Here is a 26,202-nt window from a genome sequence, read left to right as displayed (position 1 = left end):
CTCTCTTGCTCAGGCTGGTCTCAAACTCCCGAGCACAAGCAATCCTCCTGCTTCAGCCTACAAGAGTGCTAGGATTGATTACAGGTGTGAGCTACCATGCCCAGCTCTGCAAGAAACTTTTAAAAACTAAGTTTCCTGGTGATGGCAACACAGGAGGTTGGTCATGCCTCAATATACCTTCTTCCTTACTAACCATCACTAGGCTTTTTTTGCTGAAAGTTAAACAGAAACCAGCCTTAGAAAACAAAGAACAGGAGACTCTTTTAGTTATCCAACAGTCTAACAACATGACCAAACTCCTTCCCTTTTCACCATTTGGACATGGACGGCTGACCAGTTTTCAAAACATTCCTTCCTGATAAACTGACCATGAAGTGGTTCTGCTTGGTTTATGGAGGCTGTGCTCAAAGTACTTTTGGGCCTATGTTTCACCTTTTGATATATAGAGCCTAATTTTACTGCATTTTAATGTTAAGTCTTCTCTCTGAAGTAAACATGGAATATATGTAACATATGTTTACTTATCATATGTGACACCCCTTTCATTAATATTCCTAATTCTTTTCTGGGCGGGGGGGACAGAATCTTACCTTGTCACCCTCAGTAGAATGCCCTGGCATCACAGATCACAGCAACCTCCAGCTCTTGGGCTAGGGCGATTCTCTTGCCTCAGCCTCCAGAGTACCTGGGACTACGGGCGCCTGCCACAATGCCTGGCTATTTTTATTGCAGTTGCCACTGCTGTTTTGCTGGCCGGGGCCAGTTGGAGCCCATCACCCTCAGTATAAGGGATCGGCGCCCTACTCACTAGCCACAGGCGCCGCCTGAATATTCGTAATTCTTATAACCTGTTACATATGTATATATAGCCAACCCAGTTAGCATAAAACTCCTGTCCCACCTTTGGCCTGCTTTCAGTCTCAGGCAAAGTCTCCACTTCCCAGTCTGAAGGTTGCAATCCATTATAAGAAATAAAATCTCAGCCAAGCACCGTGGCTCACGCCTGTAATCCTAGCACTTTGGGAGACTTAGGGGGAAGGATTTCTTGAAGTCAGGAGTTCAAGAACAGCCTGGACAACATAGCTAAAACCCATATCTATAAAAAGTTTAAAAATTACCCAAATGTGGTAGTGCATGTCTGTAGTCCCAGCTACTTAGGAGGCTGAGGCAGGAAGATCATTTGAGCAAAAGAGTTTGAAGTTACAGTGGGCTATGATGATGCCACTGCACTCTAGTCCAGGCAACAAAGCAAGACCTGTCTCAAAAAAAAAAAATCCACTGTAACTGCTGCTAATCAGAGTGTATATTCAGGGCAACTTGAATCTATCCATGGGTTACAATCCTCAAGCGTGACCCAAATAAACTCTCTTTTGCCTCAGCTTCTTCCTTTTAGGTCAACGCAATTAAAATTTATGCTGGGGCGGTGCCTGTGGCTCAAGGAGTAGGGCGCCAGTCCCATATGCCGGAGGTGGCGGGTTCAAACCCGGCCCCGGCCAAAAACCACAAAAAAAAAAAAAAAAAATTTATGCTAACACTACCTTCTGAAGTATAGAATGTGATGTTTAGAAACATGGGCTTGGGAATGAGAGACATTTGAGTTTGAATTCCATCTCCACAATGATTACTTGTTTTTTTGTTTTTTACAGACAGAGTCTCACTTTGTCACCCTCAGTACAGTGCTGTAGTATCACAGCTCACAGCAACCTTCAACTCTTGGGCTTAGACAATTCTCTTGCCTCAGTCTCCCAAGTAGCTGGGACTACAGATGCCCGCCACAATGCCTGGCTATTTTTCTTTGTTGCAGTTTGGCCAGGGCCGGGTTTGAACCCGCCACCCTCAGTATATGGGGCCGGCGCCCTACTCACTGAACCATAGGCACCGCACTGATTACTTATTTTGGATGAGTTACTTAACCACTCTAACCTTCAGTTTCCTAATCTATAAAATGGGAATAATCATCCCTATGGTGCTTAAACAAGAATCAAAATAATATACACAGAGCACTTAGTATAGTGCTTTGTACATAAATAGCACTCAACAAGTGGTAACTTTTTTTTTTTTTTTTATGGAGACAGAGTCTCACTCTGTCGCCCTGAGTAGAGTGCCATGGCATCATAGCTCACAGCAACCTCAAACTCTTGGGCTCAAGTGATTGTCTTGCCTCAGCCTCCCAAGCAGCTGGGACTGTAGGCCCCCACCATAATGCCTGGCTATTTTTAGAGACAGGGTCTTGCTCTAGCTCAAGCTGGTCTGAACTCCTGAGCTCAGGCAATCCACCTGCCTTGGCCTCCCAGAGTCACCGCCCCTGGCCTAACAAACAGTAGCTTTTTATCACTGCTGAGGCCATTGTTGATGTTATTTTATTTTTATGCTTAATCAGCAGCCTTAGAAGTATGGGTTTTCACAAAAGATAACCAGCCATACAGTTACAACATTCTTTCTTTTACATATTTTTTTATTCCCATGAGTCATTTGGGAATGATGTCATTCTTTCTTGAGTCAAAGTGTTGTCACAGCTAAGCAGAAGAATTAAACTGAAAGAACTATTATTTAATTATATGTATGCAAATGTCCTAAATTCTTTTAGCCAAATAAAATAAACCATTCTAGACAAAAGTCCATACAGATGGTTCAGATGCCCCTTTGAGTTACAAGACATGCATTTCATTTCCTATGTAGACATCAAATAATTATGAAGCCTGCTTCTTGTGTCTCAGAGATCATAGTCACATAGATGGTCTCTTGATATTGTAGAAACCAAAATGAAAACTTCCCCCTTGCCCTCTGAAGTTTCACTGAAAAATCAACTCATAAAAGAAATGTTAATTGGATAAAAGGCATACAAATTTATTAATACGTACATAGGAAACAGCAGAGTGATTGCCCCCAACACCCAGCAAGGGTCAGAAGCTTGTGTACCATTCTGGCAAAACATGTTATGAAAGGGTAGAGAAGAGGAATTCCTTTGAGGAGCAATAAATGATACCAGGAAGAATGAATGGATTGGGAAATTTAAATAGTTCTGTTTGGAATCTGAAAGAGCCTGAGAAACAGACTATCACATGAAAGGGTCTGTTCAAGTGTAAAAAAATATAAAAATTTAAAAAATTTCAAAACGGTGACATTTTTGGTCTTCTTTTCTTTGACAGACAATGAAAACAGAGAGGGAAAGAAAAACCAATTATTCTCCTTGTTGGGTCTAGACTTTGGGCCATTAAAGGAACTTCAGAACCTGTACTTTGGGAGAGAAAGGGGGTGGGAATGAGAGATCTTGAAGCTTCTCTCCTACAGCAAGTCAAAGCACCACATTTTAGGGTATTGGTTTCTGAGTGCCAACATTATCATTAATTTTTAGCCTGTGAGCCTCAAATTGTGGTCAAGGAAAGTTCCTAAATTTGGTGTTTTTCTCTAGAATTCTGAATTTCTTTGTTTTTTTCTCTATGGAAACCCCTCAGAATTTATTTCTGTATCTACCTCTTAGAACTTGATTTTCTTTTTACTGAAAATAGCGTCAGTATATTCTCTATGACATATGAAGAGCTAGTACTTGCCAGATGCTACATATGTGCCTGATTTTTTTTCTTTTTAAGAGACAGGGGTGTCACTCACAGGCTGGAGTGCAATGGCACAATCATAGCTCACTGAGTGTTAATTCAAACTCCAGCGCTCAAACCATCAGTCTCAGCCTCTCATGTAGCTTAGAATATGGGTGTGCACCACTGTGCCCAGACATTATTTTAAGTGCATGACATGGATTAACTCACATAACCAGCTTTACAGCCTATATGATGTTAGGAACTAAGGCTGAAAGAGGTAACTTACTCAATTTTATTCAGTTGATTAAGTGACAAAGCTGGATCCATATCCAGGGAGACTGGTTCCATGCTTTCAACATTTTGTTGATTCTTAATAAATATCCCTATGAAATATGTCTCACATTTACCACTTTTCTTTCCATTTCCACTGAGACCACATTAGTTTTGAGACTTTGAGGATGTCTTAGTTACTTTATTGCAATGGCTTCTGAGTTTGCTACTGTTTCCAGTGTCTCTCTGATCATCTCTGGTTATGACTACCGTATTAATTTTCTTTTCCTTTTTCTTTTCTTTTCTTTTTTTTTTTTTTGAGACAGAGTCTCACTATGTCACCCTCAGTAGAGTGCTATGGTGTCACAGCTCACAGCAACCTCAAACTCTTGGACTTAAGAGATTCTCTTGCCTCAGCCTCCCAAGTAGCTGGGACTACAGGAACCCACCACAACACCCAGCTATTTTTTTGTTGTAGTTGTCATTGTGGTTTATCAGGCCTGGATCAGGTTCAAACCCACCAGCCCCGGGACCCTAACCACGGAGCGAGAGCGCCGAGCTGAGATTAATTTTCTTAAAATATTGGTTTCATAATGGCACTCCTCTGGACAAGAAGCTGTATTTTTTTATTGTTGAAAACTATGCATAACACTCATCATGGAACCATTCATAAGTGCATAATTCAGTGATATTAAATATATTCATAAAGTTGTACAGCCATCACTTCTATTTGTACACAAAACTTTTTCATTATCTAAACAAAAAACATACCTATTAAACAATTACTCTCTTTTCCCCTCTTCCCTCAGCACCTGGTAATCTCTATTCTACTTATTTTCTGTCTCTGTGAATTTGCCTATTCAAGATATACTACATTCTGCAAACCATTCTTCTCCCTAATTTTCTGGTTTCTTTATAACTTTTTTGTTGTTGTTGGTTTGTTTTTTGCTGAAGCCAAAAAAGTTTGAATCTGCCACCTCCAGTATATGGGGCCAGCACGCTACTCCTTTGAGACACAGGTGCTGCCCTATAACTTGGTTCACCCGGTACATTTAACTATTTCTCCATATTTTCTTTTATTTATTTATTTACTTTTGATTCTGATTTTGTCACCCTCAGTAGAGTGCTGTGGAGTCACAGCTCACAGCAACCTCAAACTCTTGGGTTCAAGTGATCCTCTTGCTCAGCCTCCCAAGTAGCTGGGACCACAGTTACCCACCACAATCCAGCTATTTTTTAGAGACAGGGTCTCGCTCTTGCTCAAGCTGGTCTCAAACTCCTGAGCTCAAGCACTCCACTCACCTCAGCCTCCCAGAGTGCTAGGATTACAGGCATGAGCCACCGGGCTCAGCCCTATTTCTTCATATTTTAAAATACATATTCTCCATTCTAATGAAATCTGTTTCCTTGATGCTTCATTCTCTCTATGACTGCAATTTTATCTATAGGCAATCCCATACAGTTTAACATAGTTTAACCAAAAGAATACCTCAGCTGACCTTACTTCTTGCTTTGCGATCTCTAAGTAGATAGTGCTCTTTCTATCAGCATAACCACAGGCTCACTGTAACCTCAAACTCCTGGGCTCAAGTGATTCTCCCTCCTAAGTCTCCTAAAGTGCTAGAATCACAGATATGAGCCCTCTCCACGATCATTATTACTATAGTATCATTTTATATTCTATAAATAAGGAAATCCCAACCAGAGAAGCAATTTGCTTACTTTCTTCATGTGCTTGCTTCCTCTTAATAATAAAGTCTTGGATTTTTTTCACGTGCCTGGAGTAAGACAGCAAGTCTGACAAAACCTAGATCGTGTTGTACTTACCTTGTTCAACAAATAAATACACGGGCTGGGCGCGGTGGCTCACGCCTGTAATCCTAGCACTCTGGAAGGCCAAGGCGGTTGCTTTGGGTGAGGTCAGGGGATGGAGATCAGCCTGAGCAAGAGCGAGACTTAACTCTCTAAAAAAATAGACGAGTATTGTGGTGGGTCCCTGTAGTCCCAGCTATTCCGGAGGCTGAGAGAAGAGGATCGCTTGAGCCCAAGGGTATTAGTATGCTGTGACGTATTATGCCATGGCACTCTACAGAGGGCGACAAAGTGAGACTCTGTCAATAAACAGATAAATAAATAAAGATACTCACATTGGTGTGTATGGTATTTGGGAAGATTTCTTCCAATCTTGGGGTTGTATTTTAAACACAAAGGATCTGGGTAACGACAAGGACAACACAAATCCTATAGACTTCAAAAGTGTCGAGGTATCACAATACCTGGCACAAAGTTATTTAATAAGGGCAGTTGCCCTGTCCAGCGCATTACAGTTTACAGATTTAGATTCCCTTCTAAAGCCAGGTTTAGATTCTGTCTTTAAACACCGCGGAGAAGCCACTTTAGAACAGCGGGGATTGGAGCAGGGTCCGAGGCACTTGAGCGGATGGAGTTCACTGTTGCTTCCGACTCGGGTTTACTGGCTAACATATCAGCTAGACAGTCTCTTGGTGGGCGACACCCGGGTTCTCTATCTTTATCTGGGTTACAGAGATGGGAACCCCAGGTTCAGCCCCATCCCGCTTTCAGATTCTTGGTCCTAGTTCTTCGACAGCTTTGCCCCGCACAAAGATGGCGCGGAGGCGGGCTGGGCCAATGGGGAGTGGCGTTGCTCCGGGTTTCCTAGGTAACAACCAATAGGCAGCGGGAATTGTGCCTAGTGCCGGGGATGGCGGCGTCAAGGGGGGGCTGGCACTGGAGGACGCGGTGGAGAGGAAGGTGGTAGACGCGAACCCCGCGGAGTAAAGGTCCGGGCCACTGGAGCCCTGTGTCCGGGTGTGACAGTCATCCCGAAAGGCCGAGCCCAGGTTAGCTGGTGGCGCTGGTGGGAGGGGCCTAGGAGTGTGTGGTAGACCAGCTAGGGACAGGGTTGACTAGACAGGGGGGCGCGCCTCCATTCCAGACGCGCTGAACCTGGGGTGGCTGCCGTGGGGGTCCCGCACCCGGGTCTCCAGTTTCGACCTCGGGGTTCGAGGCCCAGGAGAGCCCTTGGCACTCGGGATAGCGAGCGGGGTGCGCTGGGAATGGCAGACCTGTGTGAGCATTAGACCCTCCCCAGGCAGTAGAGCAGAAGCGGGTAACGGGAAGGAGCGAGGCTAGAATGCAAGAATGGCGTGAGAGAAGGTGTTGCCTTGCTGAGGTCTAGGGCTTTGTTTGCTTTGAGACGGCCTCTATCACACTCTCGTGGAGAGAACGCTAATACATCGAGGCCTGGGTTAATTGTACGCCACGATTAGTTGGTGGGCGGCATCCCTGTCATCTAGCATCTCCAAACTGCTTAGGCACCAGGAGGAAGCCCAGCCCATGCATTCTCTTTACCCTTGAAATGCAGTAGTTTTATGACAGTATTATTCCCTAGTGTCCCTCACCCACAAGTCCTTGTCCTTGCTTTCTTCTTCTTTTTTTTTTGCAGCTTTTGGCCGGGGCTGGGTTTGAACCCGCCACCTCCAGCATATGGGGCCGGCGCCCTACTGCTTTGAGCCACAGGCGCCGCTCTCTTTTTTTTTTTTTTTTTAATCTTCTTTCTGGTAACAGTATTTTCTTCTGCGCTCTTCAATCTAACCGTCCCACAATCTACCTAAATGAGACCTCCGTATAATAATAATACAAACTTTTGTTTCCTTTTTGGTTTTTTGTCTCAGTTTATAGCCCTTGGTAGAGTGTCGTGGCGTCATAGTTCACAACAACCTCAAACTCTTGGGCTCAAGCGATTCTCTTGCCTCAGCCTCCCAGATAGCTGGGAGTACAGTCGCCTGCCACACCGCCTGGCTATCATTATTATTATTTATTTATTTATTTTTAGGAGAAGGAGGTCCTGCTCTGGCTCAGGAAGGTCTCTAACCTGTAAGCTCAGACAATCCACCTGCCTCGGCCTCCCAGAGTGCTAAGATTAGGGGCCTGAGCCACTGCACCCCACCTTATTTGTTTGCTTTTCAAATGGTGAAAAGGGAGGTTAGACTTTAAAGAAAAAAAAAAAAACAGTTATTTCAAATTCATTTAGAAATGAGTAAAAAATATTTGACTTTTTATTCTAGATTCCTAACAGCCTAGTCTTTGTTCATCAAAGCCTTCATTTTCTTCTCTTTAGGATTGTAAAAGCCTAGAACTGCTTTCTTTGTAATTAAAAGAATTTTGACAAGACTGCCCTACTGTGAGAGGGGTGGCTTTGGGGAGGAAATGTGAAGGTATATGTGGGTAGTTAAGGTGGCTGTCTCCAAACAATATTCTCTAACTGAAAATATTCTCCCCTTTATGTTAATTTTTAAATCCTCTTAATTTGGCACAGGTTCCTATGAATACTTAATTAGTTTGGTTTCTTAAAATTGAAAATGAAAATAAAAATTCTCATTGTCTCACAGTTCTATTTAGAAATGTCTGGGGCAAAATAAAGATAGCAGGAATGTAGTCTATTGTGCAGACTTATAGTGTGCTGGTTTACAGGGACAAAATAGTAATTTTCTTTTATATAAATGTTTGGATTAATCCTTTGCAACCCATCTATCAAGATGCAGAAAGGGTGGGTGTCTGTTTAGAAGCATGAATCATCTTGGCTTGTGACTAGATCCCATGTGTGTGTCTAGAGCCTAACCCCTAGGCCATCTATTCTCCTTTTCTTTTTTTGAGACAGAGCCTCAAGCTGTCACCCTGGGTAGAGTGTTATGGCATCACAGCTCACAGCAACCTCCAACTCCTGGGCTCAAGCGAGTCTGTTGCCTCCGCCTCCCAAATAGCTGGAACTACAGGCACCCTCCACAATGCGGGGCTATTTTTTGGTTGCAGCCCTCATTGTTGTTTGGCGGCCCGGCTGGACTTGAACCCGCCAGCTCAGGTATATGTGAGCTGAGCCACTTGAGCCACAGGCACCAAGCCCATCTATTCTCTTTTAAGAGATTATCTGGATAACTGAAACAAGTACTAATTTGCATTCCTTATTAAAGTGTCAGGCTTTTCAGGCTTCATCAGCACTAGCTGCACTTTATTAAACTAGATTTGTCTCAATGAATGTGGTAACTGGTGAAATTTCTTTTTGGGTCAGTGGCTGTAAATTAACTATAAATTAGCAAGGCTAATTACAGAAGTCAAATTAAGATCCTGACAGTGTCCCAGATAGTGACAAAATCAGTTATTTGGGAACATATAACAGTTTCTAGCCAAATGTATTCAACAATGGCCTGAGACCCATGGATTCTACATATGTTCCTTTTCTTTTTTTTTTTTTTTTTTGTGACTTTTGGCCGGGGCTGGGTTTGAACCCGCCACCTCCAGCATATGGGGCCGGCGCCCTACTCCTTTGAGCCACAGGCGCCGCCCTGTTCCTTTTCTTATTTCTTTTTTTTTTTTTTTTGAGACAGTCTCACTATGTCCTCCTCAGTAGAGTGCTGTGGCATCACAGCTCACAGCAACCTCAAACTCTTGGGCTTAAGAGAGTCTCTTGCCTAGCCAGGCGTTGTGGCGGGCGCCTGTAGTCCCAGCTACTCGGGAGGCTGAGGCAAGAGAATCGCTTAAGCCCAGGAGTTGGAGGTTGCTGTGAGCTGTGTGAGGCCACAGCACTCTACCGAGGACCATAAAGTGAGACTCTGTCTCTAAAAAAAGAAAAAAGAAAAGAAACTTACATCCTCAGTAAATTAATACATATTTTTTGTGTACATCAATTATAAGTAATCAATGTATCAGTCATTTTATCAAGCTGTGCCTTTGAGTAGATTTCATCAATCTTGTCTGAAATTTAATGGGGATTTTAATTCTGTAGATTCAAATTTTCCTTGACCTCAAGGAAACAGTCTTCTACTATTTGTTTAATAATATTAACTCTTCCATCTGCTCCTTTTTCTCCCTCTATAGAGATTTTTATAGAGTACATGTTTTGTTCATAGTCAAACAAAATTAGAAGCAAATTAAAAGGTGACCAAAATCTTCGGTGTTTGAAAATTAATAGTACTAATTAGAATTCCTCAAAAATAACAAAATCAAGAATACAATTACAAAATATATATAAAAAAAAACAATTAGGAAGGGTACTAAAATCTATACTCAAAAAAATTTAGGGCTCGGCGCCCATAGTACAGTAGTTATAGAGCCAGCCACATACACCAAGGGTGGCGGGTTCAAACCCGACCTGGGCCAGCTAAATAACAATGACAACTACAACCAAAAAAAAAAATTAAAAATAGCCAGGCATTGTGGCAGGCGCCTGTAATCCCAGCTACTTGGGAGGCTGAGGCAAGAGACTAGCTTAAGCCCAAGAGTTTGAGGTTGCTGTGAGCTGTGACACCACTCTACCCAGGGTGACAGCTTGAGACTCTGTCTCAAAAAAATTAAAAGAAAAAAATTTGGTTTTTCAATTCCTTTGTTATTTAACAAGAAAATAATGTAACCAGTTTTTTTCATTTTAATTAATCTCAAAACAAGAAAAATTGAGCAAGAGAGGCTAAGAAGAAAGAATAAAAATAAAGGTAGAAAATATTGAATGCAGAAATTTTTAAATTGTAGAAAAAAACAAATATATCTAAAAGCTGGTTCTTTCCAAAGGCAAATAGGAAGGAAAAACATTGATAAAAAAATTCTAACCTACTTAAGGAAGACCTAGAGTATAAACATGTGTTAGAAATGACAAAAGACATATATCTATAGCAAGATTTAAAGACTTACAAGAAGTGATGCTGTCACTACAAAACTTAAATATTTAGTAGGAAATGCTCAGTTTCCTAACAAAATTTATATTACAAAGAGTGGTCCCAAGAGAAATAAGCCATAGTAGTTTTCCTTATGCTTTCCAAATCGTATGTGTTTCTGAGGAAAGTCTTTCCCGCCATAACATTGTAAAACTATTCGCCTGTATTTTTCTTAAGTTTTTTAGCAGTGCATTTTTTCCCTGACATCCACATTATGAATTTTGTCTTCACTTCTATTCATTACATTATTTAGCTTTAATTTTTTATTCTTTCACTAAATGCAGTTTTAATTTTCAGTACCTGTTTCTTTTTTTGATTGGAAATGTATCTTAAATTATTTGAATACAATGTTTTTTTCTCACGAAAAAAAAAAAAAAAAGAGATTCTCCTGCCTCAGCCTCCCAAGTAGCTGGGACTACAGGCGCCCACCACAACACCCAGCCCATTTTTAGTTATAGTTGTCATTGTTGTTTGGCAGTCCTGGGCCGGGTTCAAACCCACCAGCTCCAGGACCTGTGTGCCGCTAAGCTACAGGTCCTGAGCCCATATGTTCCTTTTATTTATTTATTTAGAGACAGAGTCTTGCTTTATTGCCCTCGGTAGAGTGCCGTGGCATCACAGCTCACAGCAACCTCCAACTCTTGGGCTTAGACGATTCTCTTGCCTCAGCCTCCTGGGTAGCTGGGACTACAAGTGCCCGCCACAATGCCTGGCTATTTCTTTGTTGCAATTTGGCCGGAGTCGTGTTTGAACCCACTGCCCTCGGTGTATGGGGCCAGTGCCCTACCCATTGGGTCACAGGTGCCACCCCATATGTTCCTTTTAATTAGCACTTCTGATTATAGAGTTAAAGACTGGACATCATTTTGGCAAGCATCTGCTGAGGGGAATTTGCTATATCTCCCTGTATCAAAAAGGAATGAAAATGTTTAGTAGATACTATTGAAAATCATAGGAGAAGATGGTGGCAGGGTTAGGTTAAGAGATGGTGTTCCAGTTACTATTGCTGTCTTACAAATTACCCCCAAGTGAGTAGAAGCTTGTTCGGGGGGCAGTCCCATAGGATTTTCTCCCTTTTCTGGTTATCACTCAGGAACTCCATGCCAGTATCTCTCACACAGGCACTATCTGAGGTAAGGACCATTTTCTTCTAGTGCTAAAGCCCCTTTAAACCTCTGGGGGCTATTTTCTGGGAGGTGATACTGGTACCTGCTGTGCCATCTCTGTCTTATCAATGGCCCACAAGATCAGCATCAAATTTCAGGCTCACAAACCTCTTATCATCAGCCCAGCATCAGAGTGTGCAGAGGTCGACATGACTCCATTGCAAATGCAACATTAATGAGAGGAAGAAAAGCAGTTTTCCATGATAACTGCAGAAGAAACTCTCCAGTCCAGACAAGCATTTTGACAGCTGTGGGCCACTTTCACCTCTCCCCAGAGCTAATTAAGTCACAGCACTAAGTCAGCTTACTGGTACAAATTTCATTCCTTCAAAACGTGTTAGTAAGACTCTAAAGGACTATATCTTCTACTAAATCTTAAAATTGAACAACCAGGCTGTGTGCAGTGGCTCATGCCTATAATCCTAGCACTTTGAGAGGCGGGTTGAATTGCTTAAACTCAGGAGTTTAAGACTAGCCTGAAAAAGAGTGAATTTTTTCTCTTCTAAAAATGGAAAAACTAAGCCAGAAGCAGTGGCTTATGCTTGTAATCCTAGCACTCCTGAGCTCAAGAGTTCGAGACCAGCCTAAGCAAGAGTGAAATCCCCATCTCTACTAAAACTAGAAAAACTAGCTGGGCATTGTGGTGGGTGCCTATAGTCTCAGCTTCTCGTGAGGCTGAGGGAAGATGATTGCTTGAGCTCAAGAGTTTGAAGTTGCTATGAGCTATGACACCACGTCACTCTACCCAGGGCAACAGAGTGAGACTGTCTCTGGAAAAAAAAAAAAATTAAACAACCATTTCAAAACATAAATACAGGGGCTCAGCGCCTGTGGCTCAGCATCTAGGGTGCCAGCCACATACACCGGAGGTGGCAGGTTTGAACAAGCCCAGGCCTGCCAAACAGCAATGACAACTACGACCCAAAAAAAGCCAGGCATTGTGGCAGGTGCCTGTAGTCCAAGCCTACTCAGGAGGCTGAGGCAAGAGAATCACTTAAGCCCAAGAGTTTGAGGTTTCTGTGAGCTGTGACACCACGGCACTTTACCTAGGGCAACATAATGAGACTCTGTCTGGGGGGAGGGAAACATAAGTACAAATCATTATTTATACAGGATGGTCATAGGATAAGGGCATTTCCTTTAGATGTTTGGTAGCAACTAACTAGTTTGTCTTCACACAAAATCTGGAAGGAGTTATGGCAGTGGGATTTGAAGAATTGTACTGATTTCACAGTATGGGGGAGCATCCCTGTGTGTTTTGTTTTTTTTCCTCAAGGCTACTTGCAACTTCCCAGGAATGGTATTCTAGCTTGTTCTAGTGAAGGTCATTGAAAGAAGGAAATGTCGGGCGACGCCTGTAGCTCAGTGGGTACGGTGCTGGCCACATACCCAAAGGCTGGCAGGTTGACCCCGGCCAGCTAAAACAACAATGATAACTGCAACAAAAAAGTAGCCAGGCGTTGTGATGGGCTCCTATAGTCCCAGCTACTTGGGAGGCTGAGGCAAGAGAATTGCTTGAGCCCAAGAATTTGAGGTTGCTGTGAGCTATGACACCATGGCACTCTACCCAGGGCAACAGCTTGAGACTCTGTCTCAAAAAAAAAGGAAAGAAGAAAATGTTTCTTTTTTTTTTTTTTTCAGTTTTTGGCCGGGGCCGGGCTTGAACCCACTACCTCCGGTATATGGGGTCAGTGCCCAACCCTTTGAGCCACAGGCGCTGCCCGAGAAAATGTTTCTTAAGTTTGAGGAGTATTTATGAACAAAGTACTAGCTCTCAGGTTGTAAACCTAATCACTTTTTTGGTATACTGTTAGTGCTTGGGGTCTATACCATAAATATTTTAAGGAAGCCAATAAGATTTGAAAGGTTATCTTCTTAATACCAAGTGTGTTGGATTGTATTGCCAAAGATATTGACAATGTCTTCTGTTTTGACCTTGCGTTGACCCACCCATTAAAAGGTGAATTCCGCCTGTAGTCCCAGCTACTCGGGAGGCTGAGAATTGCTTAAGCCCAGGAGTTGGAGGTTGCTGTGAGCTGTGTGAGGCCACGGCACTCTACCGAGGGCCATAAAGTGAGACTCTGTCTCTACAAAATAAATAAATAAATAAATAAATAAATAAATAAATAAATAAATAAAAGGTGAATTCCAACTCCTTTCCCTCTTGAATCTGAGTGGGCTGGTCTTGTGCTGGCTTTGACCAATAGAACACCATGGGAATGATGGTGTGTTCTGAGGTTAGATCATAAAAAGTAATGCAACTTCCATCTTACTCACGGGTATGCTCACACTTGGAGACCTGAGCCACAACATGAAAAGACCAGCTACCCTGAGGCTAACAAGCTATGAAGAAGCCAAGCCACATACAAGAAGCCATGTGTTGGTGTTCTAGTTGACTGTCTCATCTTTGAATTATCCTGTCCCAAGCACTAAGCATGAGTGAATGAGCTTTCAAATGATTCTAGCTCCCAGCCACTGAGCCCACATTCCATCTGAGATATCATGGAGGAGACAGTGGCTATCCCTATGGTGCCAAAACAAAAATTCCTGACCTACAGAATCTATGAGGCTAGGAGTTTGAGATAAAAGAAAAGTTAATAAATTATCTGGATGTAATGGCACATGCCTATACTCAGCTTGGGAGGCTGAGGCAGGAGGCTGCCTTGAGCCCAGGAATTCAAGGCTTAGGGAGCTATGATCACACCACTGCACTCCAGTCTTGGTGACAGAGTGAGACCCTGTCTCTCTAAAAAAATTAACATTGAGTGGGCAGGACCAGGCAGTGTTCTAGGTATTTTTATATATGTTATTTAATTTAATCCACCTAGCAACTCCTTGAAATAGGTATATTATCTCCACTGTATATGTGAAGAGACTGAGATTTAGAGATAAGTAATTTGCATATAGTTATATAATAAATAAGGATTTGAACTCAGGTCTGTCTTTTTTTTTTTTTTCTGCGAGAGAGTCTCAAGTTGTTGCCCTATAGAGTGATATGGCATCATAGCTCACAGCAACCTCTACCTCGGGCTCAAGTGATCCTCTTGCCTCACTATTTTCTATTTTTAGTAGAAATGGGGTCTCCCTCTTGCTCAGGCTGGTCTCAAACTTGTGAGCTCAAGCAATCTACCCGCCTCAGCCTCCCAGAATGCTAGGATTACAGGTGTGAGTGACCACACCTGGCTTTTTTTCTTTTTTTTTGAGACAGAGTCTCACTTTGTCACCCTCAGTAGAGTGCCATGGTATCATAGCTCACAGCAACCTCAAACTCTTGCTCTCAAGTGATCCTCTTGCCTCAGCCTCCCTAGTAGCTGGGACAATAGGCACCCACCACAAATGCCCAGCTATTTTTTAGAGCTGGGGTCTTGGTCTTGCTCAGGAAATAATAATACCCACCAAATAATGTTATTGTGGGATAAAATTAGATAATATATTTTAAAATCACTTATGGTACACAATGTTTTCAATATATGTTAGTTTCTGTTATAAAGGAATTTTATTTTATTTTTTTGAGACAGAGTGTCAAGCTGTTGCCCTGGGCAGAGTGCCCTGGCATCGCAGGTCACAGCAACCTCAAACTCTTGGATTTAAGCAATTCTCTTGCCTAAGCCTCCCAAGTAGCTAGGACTATCTCTTTAGAGACGCCTATCTCTAAAGAAAAAACAAAATCCTCCTGTTTAGTCCACCAGGTCCGGTCCCAGTGCTCTGAAGAAAAGATGTACTCTTCCTATAGGATATGATGTCACTCAGGTGCCTGAGGGTCAGAGTCCGGGTTAATTATTAATTATGGGGACCTTTGAATGGTGATTTATTATTTATTGATTGATTGATTATTTATTTTATTTTATTTTATTTTTTGTAGAGACAGAGTCTCACTTTATGGCCCTGGCATCACACAGCTCACAGCAACTTTGGTGATTTATTATTTATTTATTGATTGATTTATTATTTATTTTATTTTATTTTATTTTTTGTAGAGACAGAGTCTCACTTTATGGCCATGGCATCACACAGCTCACAGCAACTTCCAACTCCTGGGCTTAGGCAATTCTCCTGCCTCAGCCTCCGGAGTAGCTGGGACTACAGGCGCCCGCCACAACGCCCAGCTATTTTTCTGTTGCAGTTTGGCCAGGGCCGGGTTTAAATCCACCACCCTTGGTATATGGGGCCAGCGCCCTACTGACTGAGCCACAGGCACTGTCCTGAGTGGTGATTAATAGTTCAGAAAGATTTCACACACAGTATTTCATTTATTGTAGTAGTCCACAAACTTTTTTTTATTTTTTTTATTTTTGCCATTTTATTTTTGTATGTGTACACATTTGCTTAAACTTAGTGAATTTCTAGTCCAGGTTCAGGTAATTGAAGGGACTTTATAAGTAGTTTATATTGTCTAGATCCAAGGTATGCTGTAAACAGAGTCTGGAGCAAAATGGGAAATAACATCTTTCTAAAGATAGGCTTAGAAATTCTAATCCAGTATGTTAAGATGTTTCCTTTTTCTGGTAGCACAGCTGACTAATACCTGGCTACAAGGCCAGCATTCACTGGTATAGTCAAAAATATAGGATACAGACCACCAAAAACAAGACCAGTCAGTCCACTCCGGATTACGGTACAGGTTTCACAGTTTAGTTCACCTGTAGTCAAAGGTAAAGTTACAAAACTTCTGTAAGCTGTATCTGTTGTCAGAAACGGAAGCACTGCCATTGGTAAGCCAGCGGCAATACACGCTTTTGTCACATTCAACATGCATCGAAAAAGAGTGTTTGATATTAGGCCACAAAGAGCAGCATTAAGTCCGATATATACTGATCCATGTTCAAGTAAATTCCTTTCTGTTTCTGGAAGCTGGTTAATTTTTCCCGTTATGGTAATGAAATGTGTTTCGTTTTCCTTAGTATCATCTGTTTTATGATTTTCCATCTTGAGTCTTATACTCTCCTTCTCTCAGGAGCCGCAGCCACCTCCAATTTTCCTCAGCTACGCTCGGGTTCACTGCAACCTTTGTCCAACTCTCCTGGGCGCAGCCATCTTTGGTTGACACCACACAAACTTTTAAGTAAGATTCTTTTTTTTTTTTTTTTATTTTTAATTTCAGCTTGCTTGTTCATTCTTCATTTGAAGTACTTTTTTTTTTTTTGTTCATTTTCTTTCTTCTTTTTTTTTTTTTAGATGTTCTTTCTCTGGCGATGCTCTGTCCCCTTGCCTCCCCAGTAGGGGGGATTACAGACGCCCACCACAACATCTGGCTAGTTTTGATGTTAGTAGAGACGGGGTCTTACTCTGGCTCACTGCTGTTACATACAGGTCTCGAACCTGTGAGCTCAGGCAATCCACCCGCCTCGGCCTCCCACAGCGCTGGGACTACAGGTGTGAGCCACCACGCCCGGCCTAAGTAAGATTCTAAGGATATGCTTCTTAAAACTACAGCTTCCCTGGGAGACAGAGGCGGGTGGATTGCCTGAGCAAGAGTGAGACCCCATCTCTAAAAAATAGCCAGGCATTGTAGTGGGCACCTATAAATCCCAGCTAGTTGGAAGGCTGAGGCAAGATTATCACTGGAGCCCAAGAGTTTGAGGTTATTGTGAGCTATGACACCATGGCATTCTACTCAGGATGACAGAGTGAGACTCTGTCCCCCCCCCCCAAAAAAAAAGAAGAATAAAACCTTCAGCTTCCCGTGCTTCACTGTGCAGACTCTGATTCAGTAGATCTGTATTGTCATAATCATTTGAGAAAACATTTTATTGCTTAGATCTGGGGAAAAGAGGAAGGACCGACTAAAAAGACCTAGGGAATTAAAAAAGAAATAGGAGGTGGGGCCTTAGTGTGTGTCACACTTTATGGGGGCAAGACATGATTGCAAGAGGGACTTTACCTAACAATTGTAATCAGTGTAACTGGCTTATTGTACCCTCAATGAATCCCCAACAATAAAAAAAAAAAAAGAAATAGGAATTGCATTTATTTAGTAAATCGAGTGATGCTATTTGTCTGTTTATATTTAATGATATTTTAGGTATCTTAACTTTCTTCTTTTGGATATGCCTGAATACAAACATTCTTTTACCATTGGTATGAAGCCTTGTCTAGCCAGTGCCCCCAAATGTTCTTGGTGTTTTTCCTGTGATATATCTGTCATAGTCATTCCTTCATTACACTGTCCAGATTCATACCTGGATATATCAGTTAGCTTTCTCTGGGTAATAACACACCACCCTAAAATATAGTGGCTTGAAACAACAGCCATTTATTTATTCTATGATCCTAGTGGTCACTGGTTTGGGGCTGTGCTCTTCTGCTCTTGGCTGAGCTCATTCATGCATCTGGTCAGGCTGGGACAGGCTCTCATCCAGTAGACTAGGCTGCTCAGGAGGCACAGTAGGGCCAAGTGCAGCCAAAGGGCAAGCCCAATGCACAAGTGCTTTTCAGATCTCTGCTACATCACCTTGGTAACATTAAATAGATAGTCAAGAGCAAGGTATATAACCAGCGAAGATCCACTGGGTGGAGGAATGAATATATCCTGCCTCTTTGGGAGGATCTGCTATGTCACATTGCAGGGGCATGTACAGAGGGAGAATAATCGCACCCATTTTTACACTCTGCTGGTTTAGAGTATCTCCCTCCTTGCAAGCTTTTCTGATGATAGTCTTGCTGCTCCGACCCATCCTGCTTCTTGCTGCCACATGCACTTTCTTTAAACACTGCTTTCATCATATTACATCCTTGTTCACAAAGCCCTAGAGGTGTCTTCTCTTTGCCCTACTTTATCTGCTATAAACTCTTCTGCCTAACTTTCAAAGGTCTCCTTAAGCTAGCCTCTCCTTAAAAGCAGAGGCTGTACAGTACAGGAAAAAAGAACTAGCCATAGTCAGGGAAAGCTTTTATACTAGTTCCAGCTGGCCTCTAACAGACTTCAAAACCTCTCTGGGATTCTGTTTCTCCATCTATAAAATGAGAGAGTTTGGACTTAATCTGTGAGGTTCTTTTCAAATTTAAGATTTTGGCTGAGGCTGGGCACCATGGCTCCTGCCTATAATCCCAGCACTTTTGAAGGCCAAGGCAAGAGGATCTCTTGAGCCCTAGAATTAGAGATCAAGCTGGGCAACATAGTGAGATCCCATCTCTAATATATATGTAGGCTGAGTATATCTACACACATGTATTTCATGTTACTCTACAAATAAACCCTCAACTGTAGTTAGACCAGTTTTCTTATTTTTCTGTTGAATACCCCATGTTTACATCACTTTTTGTGCTCTCATCCCTGCGTTTTCTCAGTTTGGCTTGTCCTTTGCTTTCTCCACTGTTTTAAATTCTGCCTGTCCCTTCCTTATCTTTAATTTCTGTCATCCAAGTTGGTACTTAATTACATTATCCCTGCAGTAATTCATGTTTCAATTGTTAGTCTTATCAATTAAATTATAAACTCATCAAGGGAAGAGACTGTTTTATACATCAACTGAACTCATAGTAGGTATCAAGTAAATATTTGTAGATTAATCATCCATTCCCATCCCAGGTCATAGAAAATAGGAACTGACTGAAATATTTTAAGACAAGCAGGAGGAAAAGAGTGCTTGGGCAGAGGTGGAATGATGGTGGTGGTGGTTGAAGAGGTGGGTATATTTGTTAAATGTACCCAAGGTGGCATATACTTACTAGGCTGGTAGCCTTTAGAATATATCTGCAAAATTGCTTTGCAGTCTTTCTTCTGGCCATCCATGACACTGGTTCTCCTTTGCTTATTTCCTGCAGTTTTCATCCCTTTCTTCTGTAACCTGTCACCATGACCCTGACAAAAGGTTCCTTCACCTACTCCAGTGGGGAGGAATATCGTGGCGAGTGGAAGGAGGGTGAGAAGGAGCCCTGGAGGGTATCCAGTGAACACTTCATTTGCAAAACAAGTACATCGGAATATATAGCCAACTTTATGGATCCTCATTTCCAGCCTTTCCGTTATTCTATTTTAGGGCTAAGTAAGGGAATTAGAAAATGCAGTTGTTAATCTAACCTCTAAGAATGAGTTTTATCTTTCCACTTCTAAATTTGCAGTGTTTTAACATCATTTTTTCTTTTGGTGGTATTATGTAGAAATGTTTTAAATAAATGCTAATATACCGAACAGAGTATAATTAAGTAGAATTAAGTGCCCATAAGTTAGAGAGTACAGAATTCCTTGCAATAACTTGGTTCTAGTGACTCATAAGAAGTCATAGAAGATCTAGAAATTAGGGCCTACACTCAACAGCAAATGACATTCATTGCCTTGAATTTCCTGTGACAATTCATTATGTTTGGAAGTATCTATTCATGGGAATAGTAAAGTTCTTGGTAGCCGAGACTATACAGGAAGCAATTTAACGTTGTTCTGTTTGGAAACACAGTCTAGTGACTTTAAAGTTTCATGGGTCCTGTCCTAGCAAGCCAAGAACTGCTCTGAGAAGACTGGAGTCTTTATGCTTACATAGGTGAAGGGCAGTTCATGCTGTTACCAGACACATGCCTCATTCTTTTCACATTAGATCCTTGCAGCTAAAATTCTTGAGCTTTTAGAAGTTGAATAGATATGACATGACCTTGCTTCTTTTAGTCCCAGGCCTTTTCTCCTCCCTCCCAAATACCTGCTGTTAAAGGAGCAACTTCTAGGCTCTACTGGGCGGTCTCTGTCCATCAAAAGAACCCCTCACATTCCGTTTGAAGGGCATGATTTCTCCCTCAGTCTTTTGCTCTGTTTTCTCGTCATTTCAGTGGGTCAGCAAAACCCATTGACATAACAAAGCTCAAACCAGTGCTGCTGGTCAGTCTGTTAGTAGCTTCCCGGTGCCAATGAGTAATTTTATTTTATTTTATTATTTTTTTTTTTTTGTAGAGACAGAGTCTCACTTTATGGCCCTCAATAGAGTGCCGTGGCCTCATACAGCTCACAGCAACCTCCAACTCCTGGGCTTAAGCAATTCTCATGCCTCAGCCTCCCGAGTAGCTGGGACTACAGGCGCCCGCCACAACGCCCGGCTATTTTTTGGTTGCAGTTTGGCCGGGGCCGGGTTTGAACCCGCCACCCTCGGTATATGGGGCCGGCGCCTTACCGACTGAGCCACAGGCACCGCCCAATTTTATTTTATTTTTTTCAGAAAGGAAGCGTAGGTAAATGTTTGAAGGCTTTAACATAGCCTGCCTGCTGCATTTATATTCTTTTTTTTTTTTTTTTTTTGAGACAGAGCCTTAAGCTGTCACCCTGGGTAGAGTGCTGTGGCATCACAGCTCACAGCAACCTCCAACTCCTGAGCTCAAGTGATTCTCTTGCCTCAGCGTCCCAAGTAGCTGGGACTACAGGCAGCTGCCACAACACCCGGCTATTTTTTGGTTGCAGCCGTCATTGTTGTTTGGCGGGCCTGGGCTGGATTCAAACCCGCCAGCTCAAGTGTATGTGGCTGGCGCCTTATCTGCTTGAGCCACAGGCGCCGAGCCTGCATTTATATTCTTGCTCTACCACTTAGACTCTGTGATCTTGAGTAAATTGTTTAGCCTATCCTTGCCTGAATTTTCCCATCTGTAAAATGGAAATAAAAATAGTACTGTGCCTACCTCAAAGTTATCATGAGAATTAGAGAAGACAATAAATACAAAATGCTTAGAGGAATGGCTGGCACTTAGTAAAGGTGCTATAACCATTAGCTGTTGTTATTTTTAAGTCATCTCTTATCATTCATAGTTAGAGTGACCTGCTCCAAATTGGATAGTTTTGACTTAAGATGGGACTTCTCTCCTTTGTGGATAGGATGACAGAAGATAAAGGATGCTAGGTTAGTGAGAAGGGACCCTGAAGCTACCCCATTCCAAACTGACACCTGTCATCCTCTTTGCTCAGGCCGCAGACATGGTTTTGGTCAACTGCTGTTTGCAGATGGTGGCACCTACCTGGGTCATTTTGAGAATGGGCTCTTTAATGGCTTTGGGATACTGACCTTCTCAGATGGCTCAAGGTAGGTATTAAGTCATTCTTTTCTCAGTGCTAAATGGAGGAGGCTGTGATTAAAATGGAACATTGGTATATAACAGTCAACTCTAAGCTTGGCCCCGTCCCTGTAGAACACAGGCAAAGAGTAAGCAGTTCTTTCATTGGTTATTTTTAAAACAGATCTAAGATTTGAAATGTCAAGGAGGTGAGTAACCTTTCACCCCCAACTCCATTCACTTTTTATCTTCTTTCCTTGAGATTAGGATCTCATATCATAGTACTCTCTGACCTTCTCTGCTGGTTGGAAATGGGTGGGTGGAGCTATGAGGCAATCAGAATCAACTTTGCTCCCAGACATTATTAAGTAACATATATTGGCAGCTGCTTGATTCAGTTAACCGAAACAGTTAACTTCCCCCTGATGGGTAACTTCTCGGTGTTTCTGCAGGTATGAGGGGGAGTTTGCCCAGGGCAAGTTCAATGGCGTTGGAGTCTTCATTCGACATGACAACATGACCTTTGAGGGGGAATTTAAAAATGGCAGAGTAGATGGTTTTGGTAAGTTGCAACCTTGCCTAACAGAATGGGTGACTTAGGTGAGCACAATATAGGTAGAAACAGCAGTCTTCAACCTTTTTGGCACCAAGGACTGTTTTCATGGGGTAGGGGGATGGTTTTGATATGAGTCTGTAAGCAATTGATTTATTATGGTCTCCATGCAGTCAATCCTCTCTGCTAATGATAATCTGTATTTGCAGCTGCCCCCCAGCACTAGCTTGACTGCCTCAGCTCCACCTCAGATCATCAGGCATTTGACTCTCATAAGGAGCCTGCAACCTAGATCCCTCACATGCACAGTTTATAGTAGGGTTTGTGCTCCTATGAGAATCTAATGTGGCTGCTGATCTGACAGGAGGGAGAGCTCAGGCGGTGATGTGAGCCATGGGGAGTGGCTGTGAACACAGATGAGGTTTCACTCACTCACCTGCTGCTCACCTCCTGCTGTGCAGCCTGGTTCCTAACAGGCTATGTACTGGTACTGGTCCACAGTCTGGGGGGTGGGAACCACAGAGTGGATATATACCTTTTTAGATTTAATTCTTCTATGGATGTCCAGCAATTGATAGTGACCATGCCCTAATGCCTGTCCACTGAACTCACCAATAGAGTACTCCTGAACGGAGCTATAGGTTTCTCTCTTCTTTGGCATATGTATGTCAAGTAGATCTCTGAGATATTAATGACATTGTCACTCCCGTTTTCTTTTCTTTTTTTTTTTTTTGAGACAGAGTCTCATTTTGTCACCTTGGATAGAGTGACATGGTGTCACAGCTCACAACAACCTCAAACTCTTGGGCTTAAGTGATTCTCTTGCCTCAGCCTCCCAAGTAACTGGGACTACAGGTGCCCGCCACAACACCTGGCTATTTTTTTGTTGTTGCAGTTGTCATTGTTGTTTTAGCAGGCCTGGGCCGAGTTCAAACCTGCTTGCCTTGGTGTAGGTGGTCAGCACCCTAACCACTGAAATACGGTTGTCAAGCCATTCCCTGTTTTCTCTGTCTTCCTCAAAGGCCTGCTGACTTTCCCTGATGGCTCTCATGGAATACCCCGCAATGAAGGTCTCTTTGAGAACAACAAGCTGCTGCGGCGTGAGAAGTGTTCTGCAGTCGTCCAGCGGGCCCAGAGTGCCTCCAAGTCAGCCAGAAACCTCACCGCCTGATGGGGACTGGGCACCAGCTGACAAGTATTGGGGAAAGCCAGCGCTCCTGTTGTTGATTCGAGATAAACTAATGAACCAGATCTGAGATGAGATGACAGTGGCCATGGAGCAGAAGCCTGTGATGCCCTCTGTCACCTGCCAATCAGGAATTCGATCATGGAGGAGAGCTGAGGGTTCTGGTCCATAGACCCTGTGGTAGTTGTTACCACCTGTGTCTTTCTCTAACCCTATAGAAGATAGATGAGCTGCCTTTTCTTGTTGATTCTCTGTTTCTAAGACCTTGGGTTACCCGGTGTCTTCTGTAGCCTTCTAATTCCTTGGGATGGCCAGCATCCACTGTGGCCTTATGCTTTCTTTTCTGCCAAGTGATATGGGGTTTCTTCATTCTGATCCTAGCTGAACCTAGCCCCAACTTAGGACCAGTGCTTGTGCTACCATGGAGAAATAAGGAAAATGGTAAGGGTGGCTTAAACAGTATAGTAGCCCTGTGAAAGGCAAGGCCAGAGGTTTTCCATACCTTGCATTCACTGCTGGTTGGAATCATGACTCCAGGCTTCTACTTTGTCATTCGTCTCTTCTTATTCCCCCAGGAAGGATTTCGTAAGTGCTGTTTCCTTCTCCCTTGACTTTATAAGCTGTCTTCCTTCACTGAGTTACAGCAGATAATCCCTATTTGTGCCTTTCTCCTTCCTTAGACTTGGGACAAGAAAGAAAACGATGTAAATAGTAATCTTATAACTTGTATTCGTGACTCATTCCAGGGCACGGGGCAGAATATTAGGGTCACTTCTGGAGTGAACTGCATCTGTGAAGGTGGCCTGGACTGACGTAGTTCCTTCTCAGTGGACCAGCAGATCAGACTCACCTCAGCCCCTGGGGTTGTGGTGGAATTGGACCCCCTGGAATGTGGGGACCTAAAAGAGCATTTGGCTTCTTGTACTTGGTGCACTGTAACTCTTCTACTATGAGGCTTGACTGTCAGGCCTGGAGTCAAACTTTGGCTGACAGGATCCCTACACAGTTCATCACAGAGGCCCCCAGTTACCCTGTCACCCAAACATGGCCCCCAGACCCTCATCCTCACCTTGAGTGTCTCCTCAAAAGCAGATTCTGGTGGAAATTATAGCCGTGTGCCTCTATTTATTCTCTGAATTGTACTGTGGAAACAAGTGTTTTTGAAGAATAAATAAATCACCAGAACTGCCTATACCTAGTTTTCCTGACTTTGTGGCCCTACATCCTTATGAACATCAATCTGTTTGCTGTTTCTTGAGGCTAATTGGGAATCGGGGGCTTGGGACTGATCCTGTATACTTTACAACATAATATCATCTGATTTTCAAAATCCCTATGGAGTTGGAGGTATGAACTTTTTTTTTTTTTTGAGACAGAGTCTCACTCTGTCACCCTGGGTAGAGGGTTGTGCCATCATAGCTCATAGCAAGCTCAAACTCCTGGGCTTGAGCAATCCTCTTGCTTCAGCTGCCCCAGTAGTTGGAAGTATAGGTGCCCACCACAACAGCTGGATAACTTTTCTATTTTAGTAGAGACAGGGTCTCACTCTTGCTCAGGTTGATCTCAGAGCTCCTCAACCTCCAAGAGTGCTACTGTGTCTGTCCCAGAGAAGCTGAGGTTTCCCAAACTCATGAGGGCCTCTAGAGCTGGGTGGGATTTGTATCCCTTCTATTCCAACTCCCATTGTGTAATGGGCTCCTCTCACTTTGAGCATCAGAGTGGCTAAGTCGTGAGACCTGTTACTGTCAGATGTCATGAGATACCACTGGAAAGTCAGCTACTGCCTGGGTTTCCTTTTTCTGCAATGAATAGAGCAGTGGAACATTGGCCTGCCACGTTAAACCTTTTATATACATAATCTTGTTCAGTCCTCACTATAGCTCTGATAGGATGGTGCTGTCCTCATCCCTGCATTACAGATGAGGCCCAGGGAAAAAAGTCAGATAGTCCCTCCAAGGCCCGTAGACTCTAAGGGGCAGATCCAAGAGATCCAAGAACTTAAGCCCAGATACTGTGCTGTTACCCAGTTCAGCACCCTGCCTTCCTGTCCCTAACTTTTCCTCCCAGCCCTAAACCTGGTTCTCTTCTGGGACTTCCTCTGGAAATCATCTGTGAGAGGACCCAGGAACAAAGCCCAAGTTTCAGTGTCATCCAGATGCCTGGTTGTAGTTGAAGGTTGAGATCTTTTATGTTATCTCCATTGGCCTCTGCCCTAAATAAAGATCTATTTACCTCTCTTTTTGGCCTTACACTTTCTTGATAATGAGTAATTTTTAAAAACGTATCTCAGTTTTTCTGTCATTAGTCAGATACACTGAAAAAGGGTTAAACATTTGGGGGAAAGCAGCCTTTTTTATTAAAGTGCTAAGTGTTTCTAAATATATATATATACATATATATATTGTTTTATCGAGACAGAGTCCCACTCCATCAGCCCAGATGGACTGCTGTGGCATCATTGTAGCACACTGTAGCATCAAACTTCCAGGCTCAAGCGATCCTCTGGCCTCAGCCTCCTGAGTAGCTGGGACTGCGGATGTGCCACCATGTACAACTAATAAATATCTCAATTGCTCTCTCTCTCTTTTTTTTTTTTTTTTTTGAGACAGAGTCTTACTTTGTCACCCCTCAGTAGAGTGCCATGGTGTCATAGCTCCCAGCAACCTCAAACTCTTGGGCTCAAGCAATTCTCTTGCCTCAGTGTCCCAAGTAGCTGGGACTACAAACGCCTGCCACAATGCCCAGCTATTTTTAGTTATTTTTAGAGACAGGGTCTTGCTGTAGCTGGGGCGAGTATCGAACA

The 26,202-nt window shown here is 42.9% G+C and overlaps 1 protein-coding gene and 1 pseudogene across 5 annotated transcripts; one reads left to right on the top strand and one right to left on the bottom strand.

The window, feature by feature from the left end:
• The first annotated feature begins 6,522 nt into the window (after positions 1-6,522).
• Positions 6,523-24,589, top strand: MORN4 (MORN repeat containing 4). 5 transcript variants are annotated; one of them, XM_053582898.1, is made up of 6 exons: positions 6,529-6,667; positions 16,652-16,759; positions 19,462-19,559; positions 21,575-21,689; positions 22,113-22,222; positions 23,236-24,589. In XM_053582898.1, the coding sequence occupies exons 3-6, from the start codon at positions 19,493-19,495 to the stop codon at positions 23,382-23,384; spliced, it is 441 nt and encodes a 146-aa protein (XP_053438873.1). In that variant the 5' UTR covers positions 6,529-6,667; positions 16,652-16,759; positions 19,462-19,492; the 3' UTR covers positions 23,385-24,589. The 5 variants fall into 5 exon arrangements, with proteins under 5 accessions (XP_053438872.1, XP_053438873.1, XP_053438869.1 ...); XM_053582894.1 differs by having other exon boundaries at positions 19,462-19,682; XM_053582897.1 differs by lacking the exon at positions 16,652-16,759 and having other exon boundaries at positions 6,523-6,667.
• LOC128580680 (transmembrane protein 126A-like) lies at positions 16,013-16,623 on the bottom strand (annotated as a pseudogene).
• Positions 24,590-26,202: the final 1,613 nt, after the last annotated feature.

The sequence above is a fragment of the Nycticebus coucang genome, chromosome 3 (assembly GCF_027406575.1).
Source record: "Nycticebus coucang isolate mNycCou1 chromosome 3, mNycCou1.pri, whole genome shotgun sequence".
Lineage (NCBI taxonomy): Eukaryota > Metazoa > Chordata > Mammalia > Primates > Lorisidae > Nycticebus > Nycticebus coucang.
Note: the sequence above shows the minus strand (reverse complement) of the source record. Positions and strands in the feature narration are given on the sequence as shown.

What these genes read in the sequence shown, in the direction of transcription:
- MORN4 (XM_053582893.1), top strand. Translation starts at nt 19,493, where the DNA reads ATGACCCTGACAAAAGGTTCCTTCACCTACTCCAGTGGGGAGGAATAT. An exon ending in TTATTCTATTTTAGGGCTAA is followed by an intron (nt 19,683 to 21,574) that starts GTAAGGGAATTA and finishes CTCTTTGCTCAG; the next exon opens with GCCGCAGACATGGTTTTGGT. An exon ending in TGGCAGAGTAGATGGTTTTG is followed by an intron (nt 22,223 to 23,235) that starts GTAAGTTGCAAC and finishes TCTTCCTCAAAG; the next exon opens with GCCTGCTGACTTTCCCTGAT.